Source organism: Parasteatoda tepidariorum, chromosome 2 (assembly GCF_982258835.1).
Source record: "Parasteatoda tepidariorum strain Cologne lab strain chromosome 2, Ptep-v5.0, whole genome shotgun sequence".
Classification (NCBI taxonomy): domain Eukaryota; kingdom Metazoa; phylum Arthropoda; class Arachnida; order Araneae; family Theridiidae; genus Parasteatoda; species Parasteatoda tepidariorum.
Genome location: NC_141756.1, coordinates 99707199 through 99722322, shown reverse-complemented (window position 1 = coordinate 99722322; position 15124 = coordinate 99707199). Strand labels below are relative to the sequence as shown.

General features: G+C 31.4%; 1 protein-coding gene across 2 annotated transcripts in view; it reads left to right on the top strand.

Annotated features, from left to right (window-relative positions):
• Positions 1-15124, top strand: part of LOC107440340 (ankyrin repeat and fibronectin type-III domain-containing protein 1) — a 390356-nt gene that overhangs the window by 87737 nt on the left and 287495 nt on the right. The window contains exon 1 of one of the 2 annotated variants that reach the window (XM_087157859.1): positions 11827-12553. The exons of the other annotated variant lie outside the window; for it this stretch is intronic. Coding sequence (XP_087013985.1) covers positions 12423-12553 — 131 coding nt within the window. The 5' untranslated portion in view covers positions 11827-12422. Of the gene's footprint in view, positions 1-11826; positions 12554-15124 lie in introns of those variants that run through there. 2 annotated transcript variants of the gene reach the window in all.

The following is a 15124-nucleotide window of genomic DNA, read 5'->3' as shown; positions in this document are numbered from 1 at the left end:
TTTAGTTAAGATACTGAAAAAAAGCCAATTTATTCAGTTAGCTTAGTTTAGGTGTTAAAACCTTTACGGCTGTCTAAAGATATATCCAGTAAGAAGAACAGGATTCGAATCGAATTTAATGGACTTTTCCTTTCTTTTTAACGCTCCATCTTCTAAAAGAAAGTTATGCTAGAGAACTGCCGCCATTTTTTACCACATGGAATCGACCACCAAGCGAATAATCCGCAGCCGCTTTGAACATAAATTTTAGTACATATGAGCACTAAATAAATAGTACTATACGCAACACTTTAATAACTTTTGATCTAATGATCGGATTATTGCTGAAATGTAAAGGAAGGATTGACTGTAAATAGGCTAATCGATTAGATCAGACTTAAAAATTTCAGTAATCAGGTTTAAAAACCAGGGGTGGCAAGTTTCTTCATGAGTTGGAAAAGCTGCGAACTCAATCACGGAAAAAGTCTCCCTGGAAGAAATATGTTTCTTCTAACCTGTGAGGAAAGAAATTATTTTTCAGGAAGAAACTCTTTTTGCAATCTGGTTTAATAGCATTGATTTTCATGCTATTCCAGGCATTTTTAATTGAGTAAAAAATGAAAAGCAATAATTCTGAAGAAAAATAAATTTCATAAATTTATTAAGGAATGAAAACAACTGTAATTTCTATCAATGTTTTAATGAAAAGAGTTTAGTAAAACCTTATTTTGAAATGATATGCTTATAAAACATTAAATTTTATTGATACTACTAAATTAACAAATCTTTACTTCATTGAAAGCACTGAAGTTATTATTTAATTACTGTATCCACAGTTTAAAATTAGAGACTATTTGTTACACTTCAGTACAAATTTATTGAATAAAGCTTAAGTTATTTTTAGAAAGATTCCATTATGGTAGGTTGTAAATGCATTTCCAGAGCTAGATGATAATGAATTTACATTTAAATAAATTACCCTAAGTGAGTAGAAATGGTGCGGAATTACTTTAAAGAAGTTCGATTTAGATAATGTTTTTGGCATTTGAGTTACAGAAGATGTTAAAAATTATGAATTATACAAACTTTGATGCATAACCTATCCGAATTTAGTGTTCATAAACTACTCAAAATAATAAGAGTTGTTTCAAATTTAAACAGAATCGAGTGAACACGAGTAATTAAAACTAAAATCTATTAAATGAGAAAGCTTACACCAAGATCCAAAGCATATACTCCATTCATGAATTATTTCCGCCAATTTTAGTCTACGTTTGGAACGCATCAGACCCCGCCAGTAAATTATTTACGATTCGAGCACGAGAAGGTGAAAGTTTGGCGAGCGTCAGCGAGCAGGGGGCGGAGCCTCCTAGTATAATTTAATAAGGTAGTATTTATTATTTTCAAATTTAGTGGATAACAATTGTAAAAAATGAGTGAAAACAATCCCACGGACAATGCGACGGATTTAAGGTTATGTCAAGGTACGTCTCTTGTGAATATCAATTGATTGTTTCTCTTCTGAAATTACATTATGACGCATTCACATACATTATTAATGCAAATACATTTTCCCGGGCGAGACGATGAGGCAACCACAAGCACTTCCACTGGTTCAAGAGGTCCAGGAGGGGAAAATGTACAATATTACCGTGATTACAGTGCACGGAAGCGAGCAGAGCAGTAAAAAGAGTCGTTGAATAGAACTAGTGATCCTTCTACGACTTCTGATTCTTCTACAATTAACGTCGCAGGTTGCGAAGTTTAACTTCTTCCGAGCGGAGGGACTCCACGCACCATTTTTTTTTCATGGCTCTTTGTGAGAGGGCGTTTTCTACGTCTTAAAATTAATAGGAGAAATCTATTTGAAACTTATGATTTATTACAGAAAAACTCGTATGAGGCATTCTCTATACATAACTCATAGACTATATTTCAACTCATAACAAGTTTCAGCAAAAAATCAATCTAATTTTGATGCTAAAATAATGAATGGAGAAGGCGGAACAATGATACATTAAGGAAAGATTTATATTTGAAAGACCTAAATTTCTGAAATTAATTATATAAACAAGAATTTAAAACTCAGCCCTTTTTAATTCCCCTAGTCTTGCTAGTTTTCATTTATACAAAACTCTTTCCTAATTCGCTGCGCATAAATAAATATATAGTATAGCACAGTATGGATACTCTTTAATGAAATGTCAGAACTTGTGGCAGTATAATATTAAGAGCATGATTCCGCATGAATGGAGTATTATAAGGCAGGAGCACAACGCTTTTATAAATTTAATGCGCACTTTTAAGACCCTCTGGCATCGTTAAAAACTTTACAACTATAAGCATTAGATTTTAAAAAAATTTCGCACGCACGACTATCGAGTCAGTAAACAAAAAAAAATTTAAATTTTTAAAAATAAAACCATTCTTATAAATAAGATTGTGACACGTTAGGAGAATAGTTTTATGTGTAAACAAGAATCTTTACCTTGTGCTGCCCTATCAGTCGAAATGCTCCTTTATGGAGAAATGCGATTAGGAATTTAATTTAGAAATGGCTTGTCACGCTATATTCGAATAAATAGAATATTTACTGATAGTAACTGAAATTGAGTCATTTATACACTTATTTGATTATTATTATTGCTCAGATACTTTGTATTTACATAATGTGCAGGCTTTCCTTATTTTTTAAGCATTACTTCAAAAATTGTACTCAACCTGAAACTTAATGTTTCGCTGATTTATTTATTCGATAATTCATTGATTCGCTTTAAAATCATGTCGGAAGTTTTGTTTCTTCCATTTTTAAAAATGAGGATATCATTCGGTAAACCGAATTTCCGCAGAATTTGATATTTAAACACCATTGAGGAAAAATAATTAATTCTTAATAATTCCAATAACAACGTCATCGCTTGAAAATAGGATAAATTATTTGTTAATCACTATTATAAGCAATCGTTTGATTAGAATTACTTCCGGACATGAGTACAAGTACAGTAGAGTCCCGATTATCCGAGTTAATTTGGACCACAACTAACTCGGATAACTGAAAAACTCGGTTAAAACGAAGAGTATAAAAAAAGAAAGAAAAAGAGTTGGTATAAATGTAATATATTTAAGAAATATAGAATTTATACGAGTATACCACATATAGTTCCTATCATTATTAAAAAGTTTACTTGAAAAAACTTAAAAAGTATACTTTGCGAGAATTAAAGAGTTTTTACTTAAAAAAAGTCCTTAATCGTTTTTTGTTTTATATAACTTTGGTGCTTTTCTGCAGCAATGTTTCGCCATTTTTTAGGGATAACAGGAAGGCTGGTGTCGCCTCTTTTTGTTGTTCTATGTATTCAGTAGCATTTTCGACATCTTTAAGTTCATCTGTGTGAGAGATTTTTAAATGTTGATTCTCGTTGTCACTGTGTTCATCATCTTCGCTAGGTTCATTTTCATTATTGACGATATTAACGATCATTTCATGGGATCAAGTTGTTAGATTTTGTTTTCCCGAATGATTGGAAGATAAAATTCAGATTTATTTTTCGGCGGTATTTTTAAAAATAAAAAATAAACTAGAACAAATAAATCCTTAAAATATTTGATAGCTCGGTTAAAGCGGAAACTCGGATAACCGGGGCTCGGATTATCGGGACTCTACTGTAAATATTTTTCCATACTGAAATACGTTTAATCGCATCATAATATTAACACCGTAAATATTTGTTCTTAAATTGTGTTACTTGTTTCAATTAAACCTTAAAATGAAACAGCAACTTTATGGAAACCCTTATTTAAACTAGCATATTAACGTTAAAAGAAAACATTCGCATTTTCAATTCCAAGCCTTAACGATTGTTTTTATCCCTACACTATTTTTACTAATAAAAAAAAAGTCATTTCGTTTTAGTCTAAATTGTAGGAAATCCGTTGCCACTTTCAACAAAAAGGAAATTTCTTTCATCTTCAAGCAAAAATCGAATAAATGTAATGATAGAAAATCGAAACATCAAAGCTACAAATTGGTCGATTTAGTGATGTCTCGATTATGAAACTGGCGTACACTAAACTACACCACAATTGAGGTCGTTAGTCATTATCCGACTATAACGGCATACTTCTCTACTGCCCAACTGTACCTATAGTTTTTTGCAGGGGACATTGCACACGAGTAGATTTAGATCCACCAAAAACAGTCCCAGACCAGCTAGAGGAAACGGATTCCTGCCCAAGCCATGACAGAAGAAAACTTTCCCACGACGACAGCTGAAGGCATACATATTAAACGTTCTCTCTGAAGCAAAATAAAGAAAAAAAAAGGTTAACATTGCATGAACTCTTTTACAAATACATTAAAATAAAATACAATAATAAAAAGCACGAATAGTAAAAGTTGGAAAAAAATAAGAGAAAGGAAAATAGATTTCTCTAATCATTCTTGAACTTTAAACTCTACTTTAAAATAAACCCATCTTGGAAGTTTTTTCTTCTTCCAATGCCAGCCTGGGGAATAACCTACGTCATACAGGCATCTGAAGGGCAGATTTGTTGGCCACTTTCCCAGGGGCACCATATTACTGTTTGTCTAAGATAGGTACTCTGACCGCCACTAAGTCTGCGGCAGTCTGGTGCTATGGAAACAAGAAGAGGCCATTTTAGAAAGGGTAGCTAGATTTAGAGGTCTTTTAGATTAAGAGGTCTCCTTTTCTCTCGCCGAAACCAGTCCTAAAGAGGGACCCCGCACCCCTACTTGAAATAATCATACCTTGTTACCATAGTCACCGCCACAGCTCCAGACGGTAGTCTGGCAGAGTACCTATCTTAGACAAACAGTAGGTGGGCCAACGTTGCTCCCACAGTAAGGACAGATAGTGCAGAGAATGAAAGAACATCCATGCCTTGCCCGGGATTCGAACCCAGAACCTTTCTGATGCAAGGCTAGTTCTCTGACCCTTACACAGGCCGTTCGGCCCCATTTTGGAAGTAGATATTATAATTTGCAATATGTAATTATTTTTCAGTAACATTGGATCCATTTTAATGACCATTAACAAAATTTATAAATAGTAATTTACTGTATCGTAGCAATAATTCTGCTACATAACAAGTTTTTTTTATTTTATTTTCAAAACTGGTTGATTCAGCTACTTAAAAACTGAAATGAAATATTCCTGTATGATTGGGAAATGAAACGTTTTGGGAGATAAATAAAACGGATGTATGAAAAAAAGAACATTGAATAACAAATGGATTTCCTGAAAAAGTAACGAGAATGTAAAAATTAGCTGAGATAATTTTTTTTAACTTCTTAAAAAAAGTTTCTTATTTCGTGCGTTTTAAATAGTATGTTTAATTTCTTAAATGCTTCTTATTTAATGTTTTACTTCCTTGTTAAAAAGATGCAAAATACTATCTTTTTAAACAGGAAATTAATATTTAATATTTCTTTAATATTAATACACTTTTAACTGTAAATGAATGCTAACATACCTACGGAGAAAATTCAATTTGATTTGCTTCATTATTTTACAATGAAATTGATTTTGACATTATAAACTATGTTTCTTTAACGCAGTGGTCGGCAAACTTATTAGCCAAAGAGCTAAATATGAACATTACAACAATTTTTAGAAAAATTGGGAGCCAAATTTGCTTGTTTAGTAAACTTTTATTACACTAAATAAGTAGTACTCTAAATAAAACTAAATTTCACACTTAATAAGTATTTATTAATGCGAACAATGTGCTTGCATCTCCTTGGAAAGTTTGAGTAAGTCAGGTTTGTATGTTGTTGTTTTTAATTTTAGGCATGATTCCAAGTTCTCATCAATAAGACGACTTCTCAGTTTACACTTGATAATGTTCATGCTTGAAAAAGATTGTTCTCATATATATGTAGAACCGAAAAGGGAAAGAACAGCAAACGCTAGCTTTTTCAGCTGATCGTAAGAGTCAGGAATACTATTCCAAGCGTTGAAAATTATCATGTCTTCCTTCTCCAGGTCATTCAAAGCAGACCACTTGTGTTGAGAACTATGATCAAATTTTTTCGTCTCCAATATTTCCAATTCAACACAAAGACGTTCGAATTTAGAGCGCCATATCTCCTTGTTTTTTAAATCCATCAATTGCATTTTAAAGCCACCAATGTCAATTTCAAAAAGAGAAAATTTCAACTTGGTTATCATAGCATTAAGAGGATTTTTGACAAATGCTAAAAGTGCTCTGCTGTTTTCTTACCAAGTTTTTTTTAAATTAAAATATTATTGCGCCTTCCGTGGGTATTTGTGCCAGAGCCACACTTTGCCGACCACTGCTTTAACGTAACCATGCAAAAAAAAAAAAAAATCGAATTTGCAACTTCTTGATGGCAACGGTAATGAAATAATTGCATTAAAAAACAAAAATTTAAATAACTTGTAGATATCCCTTTGGATCGCATTTTTTAAAACGCCCCTCATTAAAATTTACAAGAATCGAAAATTATTTTCATAATTTTAATCCACGTGGCAAAAAATTCACCAAATTAATGATGTATTAAAAAGGTTTAATAATGTTCAAAATTTTTTTTTCGTTCTAAATGACAGATACAGCAAAATGCGTATTTAGTGCAGCTCAAATAAGCTTTATTATCAATTCGAAAAGGCTTCGAGAAACATCGTTCAGCACAAACAATAAATTATTTCATTTTTAGGGGAGGGGCACGAAAACTAATTAAAAACGAATTTTTGCAGCATTAGTGCATGAAGAATTACAGAGTCATAGCAAAAATCGTTTGGAAGGATGCTGATTACATATATTAGATGTTTTTCAGAAGTGTTAGCAATTATAACTAAAGGTACGTAGTTAGGTACTTGATTTGCGTCACACTAGAGTTGCACAACGAGCTATTGGCGACTGTTTGGGAAACATCCCTGAGAATGATCCGCAGACATGCCATTGCAATTTCGATTTTCTGCACGGGGGATAGCTCTCAGGCTTTGGTAGCCCGACGATCTGCTCGCGAAGTCGTGCACTTTACAGTAGAACAGTTTAGCGAGAACCGATACCACGCACTCTCGGTCCCTACGCAGGCTGATCAAAGTGATCACCGACCGTCATACTGACTGCAGCCATGATGTTAGTGCTACTGGGAGCCGTGTCTTTACTATCAGTATATTGCGGTACAATTGTAACTAAAAAAATATGAATTCATGCATTTATTGTAAACAATATAATAGTAAGTGTTCCTTCATTTGTATTAATCATGCGCAATAATAAGAGTGTTCGAATATTACGTATTTTGTCATGACTATCGTTTAAATTAAACTACTATTTATAGACGTGAAATGCGTCTCTTGAATATCTCATTTACTCTATTGAAATAGCGTTTAAAAGAGATTCAATGGTTAGATAAATGACGTTTTCATCCCTTCAATAAAAACAAAATTTCAAAATGAAAGAAGGGGGGGGGGATATTTTTGTCAAATCTAAACCACACGGTGAAAGACATTCTGGCAAAAACACCGGATTTGTAGTGTAAAAACATTCTGGTGAACAATTTTGAGAATTAAACCAAAATATATGATATTTTAACCATTCTTCACATGGTAATCCTATCTTTCGCTGTTGTTACGGTTTACTGAAAATTCTGCTTATTAACACTAGAAAGACTGAAACTTAGCATATACCTATATTGCCCAAAAGCAGTCAAAATGACTGCATTGGGAAAGAATAACTAATGTGTAAGGAAATTTGTTTAATTAATTTTTAATATTTCTTATATTATTTACAGTTATATAACAAGTTATTAGTAAATATTAACAATGAAAAATATTACTTTACTTGGAAAGAAAATATTAATCTATGCATTATTATTTGTAAATGTTTTACAAATGAAAAAGCAGTCAAAATGATTTCCTTTAGGCAACCTAGTGTTAAAATTATAGTTCCTATTGCAGTGCATTTAGTCACAAATGCAAATCTCAAAAGCGAATGCAAGCAAGTAAAGGGTTTTTATACCATGCTCTAAAGTATCACGAAAAATATTTTCAAAATGATCTTAGAAGAACAAAGGGAGGGGGGAACAAAGAAGGAACTATCAATATTTTTACCATTTATTTTATTTTATATTATTTTATAGCAGTCGTTGAACAGCCGACCCAATCTTATGGGTTTACGACTACTAATGTTCGACTCTTGTAATTTTGAACCCAATCCAGAAGACAGGGGAACTCCTGGATCGAGTATTGAATGAAATTTGCCTTCGTGGCGAACTTTTTGATGGTGCTAACCCGCATTTGCGTTATACGGAAATGAAGACCGTGAGAACCTCCCATGGTTAGCCTGACGGCAAGGGGACTCTAACCCACGATTCATCTACCACTGAGGATATTTCATGTCAGCACTGTGGTCGGTGCAAGCCGGATGCGGAATTCGTATCGACTGGGATTCAAACTCGGTTCACCTCATTGGAAGGCGAATGCTCTATCCCCAGAGCCATCGTGGCTCTTTACCATTTATTTTGTAGTTTTAACCTTTTGATGTTTTTGCCTTTTACCAAATAGAAGGGTAATAATCTGTTTACACTTCTACGGTTTATTTAGAATGGCAGCTTCTTTAAATGGTTGATATGAGTTAAAATGACTGCTCATTATTTCTTATTCTAATATAGTATCTCAAGCATACCAAGAGTTAAAGAAACAGGAATGGTGGCTTTAAATGTTTAATTAAAGCGTTTTAAAGATTCTAAACTAAGATAAATCATACAATGGTGACTGTTTTATTCATCTTTCCAGAGGTAGTGGGATTTATTTATTTATTTACCTACATATGTGGGTTTCTTTGTCAATACAAAGAACGGCTGAACTCTTCTCAATTTGAGGTAGGTACTTTATGAACGTCGCACTAGAGCTGGAGAACGGGCTATTGGCGACGGTCAGGGAAACATCCCTGTGGATGATCCGAAGATATGCAATCTCAATTATGATCCTCTGCAGAGGGGATGGCTCCCCTGCTTTGGTAGCCCGACGACCTGCGCGCAAGGTCGAGCAATTTACGGTTGAACAGTTTAACGAGGACCAATACCGTCCACCCTCGGTCCCTACGCAGGCTGATCAAAGTGGGTCCCCACCTGCACACTGACCACAGTCAGTGATGCTTGACTTCGGTGATCTGCTGGGAACCATGTCTTAACGATCAGTCCACTGCGGGACCACTTTAGTTATAAAAAAGATTGCTCTCATTAGGGAAAAACATTACAAAGATGCATCGATTTCAACGTGTAGATAACTGGTCCAAGTCCCAAACCGTATGTGTATGCTGTCTTTCTCCATCTTGTTCTATCTATATACTGACTTGACAAGAACATATTAGCAGAACATATTAGCATGAGCAGTTGAACACACAAGCCTATGTATGAGTGCGTAACAATCAATAAATAAAGGAAATAAATCGATGCATCTAGGGTTATGGTGGGATTTTAATCCATTACCTCTATGCTTTTGGTGTGCAGACATTTGTACATTTACAAATGCATATTGTTTTAAATATTAAATGTTGGTAGATGATAACCGACATAGAAAAAAACGAAAAACAAATAATGGACGAGAAGCAAAGTTAGTAAGTGTTTGCTAAATAAGTTAGAGGTAATCAAAATGAATATTTTTGAGTCAACTTATATTATACTAGAACTGCTAAAATTACCGACTTTTGCTTAAATTTCATAATTTTACAGCATTTACTACCAAACAGCATAGTTATAAAAAACATATTCCAAAAAGTCATTACCAAAGCGCTTCGGTAAAAATTACCCAGTTTTTTGGTGTTGCCATAGAGACAGAAGCACTGTAAATATAGCCCTATTCTGAAAGTTTTGACCATACATTTTTTTTTCTCAGTACAAAAAGTTAAGGTGCATTATTTTTGATAAACGTAAATTGTAGTGGGATTTTCTGTATTTTATTATGGCATAGAAGGCTTGTTTTGCTTGAACAATGTGATTCATAGTTTTTAATTTTATTTACCATTTTGTGTCTCCCAATTTTTTTACATGGGTAAGTAGTCAAAATTTTGAATAATAATACATTTTATTTGCAGCCTTAAAAAAATAAAATAATAATAATAAACAATTGTAATTTTCATTGGCATCAAACGCAGAGCTATATTGGAATAAGCTAGACGATCATATCTTGCTGAAACATATTTTTCTGGATCTTATCTTGCTGGATCATTTGATGATGATAATTTCAATTCATTAATAATGCATTTGACTGTCTACATGCTTTCTAAACCTCGATGACGCAGTAGTGAGGACGCTATACATATGGGAGGAAAATTTCATGGCAAATTCTCTTTCATCTTTATTGGTAATTTAAAATTTAGAGAAAAATTGCCTCTGGTAAACCATGAATTGCACTTTGATATTTTTAAAATTCTTCCTCCATTGTTACCTTATAATAAATACAAAAAAATAAAGACAAAATTTTTATTGAAAAAATTGACAACAATGTATTTCAAGTGGGCGAAAAAGGATAAAATTTTTTTTTTTGATTGCCAGATCTAAAACAAAAAACACATCACTTTATCACCAATGAAAATTCCACGCGCGTTTTTCAAAAGAGATGGCCCATGTAGCATGATATATAAATTAAACGTAAATTTTTGGAAAATTGGTAAAGTCAATACGCTTTATACGTTAATTTTACGTATTATAGACGGAATGATATTACCATTGACATATATCGGTAAAAAAGCTTTGGTATATTTTGCGCAGTATTAACGAAATGGATTTTACCAACTACCTTTCAGTAAGATTGCTTTCGTATATTTTACGAAAGAATATTTACTGTTTAGATTTAGGAAATTAGTAAAATCAATAAGTAAATTTTACGTAATATTGACGGAATGATATTGCCATTGAGATATTTAGTAAAACAGCTGTATATTTCGTATATTTTACGTAATATTAACGAAATGGATTTTACCAACTACCATTCGATAAGATTGCTTTCGTATATTTTACGAAAGACTGACGAAGGAATATTTACTATTTAGATTTAATAAAAATGATTCTGTGTATTTTACGTATTATTGACTAAGCATATTTACCATTTAAATTTCGGTTCGAGTTTACTTGCGCAAATTTTCTGGTTTTTTTTTTGGATAACTATTTATTTAACTTATTAACTATTTATTTAACTCATTTCGACGTAATGTTAATGTAAGTAATATGTAAAAATAAAGTACTCATTCTTACCTATTAAAAAGTAGTTTGTAATATATTCTTTAGACGAATGAAATTGCATACGTAAAATTATACGTAAATTTTCCATTTTTTTTCAAACCATTTTTTGATATAATTTGACATATCAACTTACGTAACATTTGACTTAAATATTATGTAAAAATAACGTATTCATTCTTATTTAGTAAAAAGTGCCTGATAAAATATTCGTAAAAGAAACGAATTTTTTCAAGTAAAATTTTACGTAAAATTTTGCGTTTTTTGGATAATTGTTTTATTCCTTAATTTGACGTTTCAGTTTTAGTAAATTTTACGAATGCTTAGTAAAATTTAAAGGTGAAATATACGTATTTTTGACGTAAAATTTATGGTTTTCTACTACTTGGGAGAGTTAATTATTTTCTTAAGTCTGACAAAAATTAAATTATTTTTCACCTTTTTAGCGTACTAAAGAAACATAATTTTTTTTCTTTGAATTTGCTTTATTTGATTTTACATGTCCCTCTATTGTCTTCACCCATAAGATAAAAGATCATCTTTTAAGTAATAGGCATAGGAAAACGCATGCGCGCTTTCACGGAGCGGCCTGTTGCTTTTGTCCCGCCACATCTTTTTTCCTCCTCCTTTTCAATGATAGACATCGTCTGCTGAACTTCAGCTCTTCTCTGTGTGATGCCAATATCGGATAACTAAAACGTTTGTTCAATATATCGTCTGCTCTGCTCATTCCGTTTCTAATCACAGTGCTTCAGTATAAAAATGGCAACATCTCTATGGCATGGCTTAACATTTCATATCAAGAATTGTTTTCACTTCAAAGTCTCTAAATATTTGCATTCCTATTAATTATGAGTAGTATTTCCTTTCTCATTTTAAAACTTTGGAATTTGTTCTGCAAGAACTTTTGAGGGTGATATTTAAAACTCGTTCGAGGATTATTACTTCTTTCGTGGTTTTTCTTTAAAAAGAACTTAAACTATTCATGGAGTGCTATTATTTTCATTTTGTAAAGAATAATTATCGACATAGAATAAAGATTCCAGAATCAAAACTTAATAAATGCATTTAATGATTAAATTTTTTTATTTGCAAAATTTTTCGCACTGAAGGATAATCTCGGTGATGGATGACAAAGCGTGCAATTAAGTTTTCTTTTTTTTCATCCTCTTGTGTTACATATCAGAGTGAAAAATAAAGAATAAAAAATAAAGAATCAATGCGTGTAAATCAGGAGAGAATGGCTTCTACTGCTTCAGATTCGGAGCAGGCAGGCCACATGCTGTCCATGGACAAAGCAGCTTTCATACTCATACGAATTAAAAAAGCCTTTCTGAAGAAAAAGAAATGGTAAGTTATATCCTCCTCATTACAGCGAGTGTGTGTTTTATCATTAAGAGCATTTTGATGGTTATTCAAATTTTCAGTAAATTGGCAATTTTTAAAAAAGACTTGATTTTTTTTCCATTTAAACCAGATTTTTTTTATTTTATTTAAATCAGTTTTTGTTTGTTTTTAGACTTACCAAAATTCTGATAAAATGTACAAGCAATGCTTAATATTATCTGAAAAAAAATATTATACTTAAAATACTTAATATTTCGTATTAAATTTTTATTTAAATATCACAAATTTGTCATTGAACAAATAAAATCATAGTTATTTTTTTCTAGCTCAATGTATTTCTGTAAGAACAAAGATCCTTTTATTTGTTAGTTAGATTTCAAGTGAAATGAAGAATAAATTAATTTTGATCTGAAAACATCAAATTATCAATTATTCTAAACTACTTTTGGCAGAAAAAATCGTTCTGCATAATGTATACAATACAAACTATTCTTAAGTTTTAAAAATACTTGTATTAAATTTGAGTAAACATAAAACTGATTGGATATAATTGAAATATGTGTCTTAAACAACAAATGACTTTACATTTATCTAATAGAAAGCTAGAATTTTAAAGCTTCACGTGACTTCTATACCACATTGAATCTCTCTTTCACTTAATTATCAATCTATATTAAACATCAAATAATAGTTTTAGTCAATATCTATGTGGATAACGCCTCCAATGTCAAAGAAGTTAGACTTAATAAACTTTTGAGTAAAAGGAATAATTTTTTTTTCTTCTTTCAAGTGATTTAAATCGTAAATTTTAATAATGTCAACACTGATTTAAAAATGCATTCATTTCGAAAATATTAAATATGTATTATAAAAAAACCGTTTCGACTTTTAAAGTAAGAAAATAAAACAGCCGTTTTCTATTTCTACTCAAATAAATAGAGGAAACATCTTTATATACTTTTATGAATGCTCATAATGACGACAAGGATTGCTTTTCCTTCTTGACACAAATGAATAATTTTATTTTTGCTTGACCCTCTTATAATAATTTCAAAGGATTCCAAATAGGCCCCCTAAAGTTTTCTGCTATCTAAAAGTCCATTTTTTCTCTCTCAATTTGAGTCTTTTTTTTATCAGCTTCTTTTTATGGTGAAATAACTAAAACCGATTGATCTTTATAATGATGTCAGTGTTCTTGATTATTCCATAAACAACTTACAGCACGCAAAAGAATTAATTTCACAGTTCTATTAACAAATATATAATATACTACCTTCATCAATAAAACTCGAAACGTTCAAAGATATAAAATGACGTAAATATAAATATATTAATGCTCAAAAATACATAAACTCAAAGTCATTTTGCTTCTTTTCCACAAAAAAGAGTGAACAAACTGAAAAAAAAAAACAGAAAGAAAAACCGTTACCATAGCAACTTAATTTCAAGAACTAGATCAAAGTTAAAAACTAAGCAGACGGTAATTCTGAACAATAAACATACATGCATCAGCTTTTTTGAAAAGCTTCAGCTAACTACAAAAAGGGGAGCTTTTCTTCCAGTTTTTTTTAAAATATATTTTTTATATTGAACAGTTGCGATTTCTAATAGGCTCAAAGACTTTATTTAGAAAAAGTATAAATTACTCAGCTGACATTGCTATCTAAACAAGTGAGGCATTGTTTCCTATGTATTTTTTCACCTTGAATTTAATTAGACGATGCACATTTAAATGCAACGAATAGTTCAAATTTTAAAAGAATTTTTGTAAAAGTACTTCTTTTGACATGTACTGCTTTTTACATTGCTATGTGAGAGCTATCTGAACATGTAATATATATTATTCGAAACAATTGTAATGCTGAATTGATTGAGGTAAAATAGAAATTTATAAGATTAATAGTTAAGAGGGTATGAGAGTTTTTTGTTCAAAAAGTACAATCACGTAACATATCTCATGTTGCTATATAGACAAGTGAGGTATTGTTCCTTGTGTATTTTTTCTCGCTTAATCGAAAGAAAAAGAACCAAAAAAAGATGCTATGTTTTTTTTTTATATGAAATGTTCTATTTTTTAATTGCAGTTATAAGGAAATTCCTTATAACTTAGAGTCATTTTATTCTTTCATTCCAGTTTTATTTCATTCAATTTAGCATAAAAATTTACCTTACATGTTCAGATAGTCTTTAGAGGAAGAATTGTGTACATAAATATATGTCAATAGAAGTACTTTATGTACATAAAGCGCTTTAAACTATTCATTCTATTTACTCTTGTATAGTCTCACTCAATTCAACGTTAGAAACTACATAGGAAACAATGCCCCACTTGTTTAGTCACAATGTCAGAGACGTTAAAATGTATAAGTGCAAATTTGTATTTCTTAGCATAAATCCATATTGCCTCTAAACTAATTGTCGTATAGTCCCTATTCTCCCCACAAATCTTCCCCATTTTTCACAAAAAAGAAAGAAAAAGAAAGAATTTTAGGTATTATTTATGATAACATTCTGCAAAAACTTTTCTGCCAAAAATTATTTTTGGTGTTAATTTTTCCGAAGAAACACGCTTTT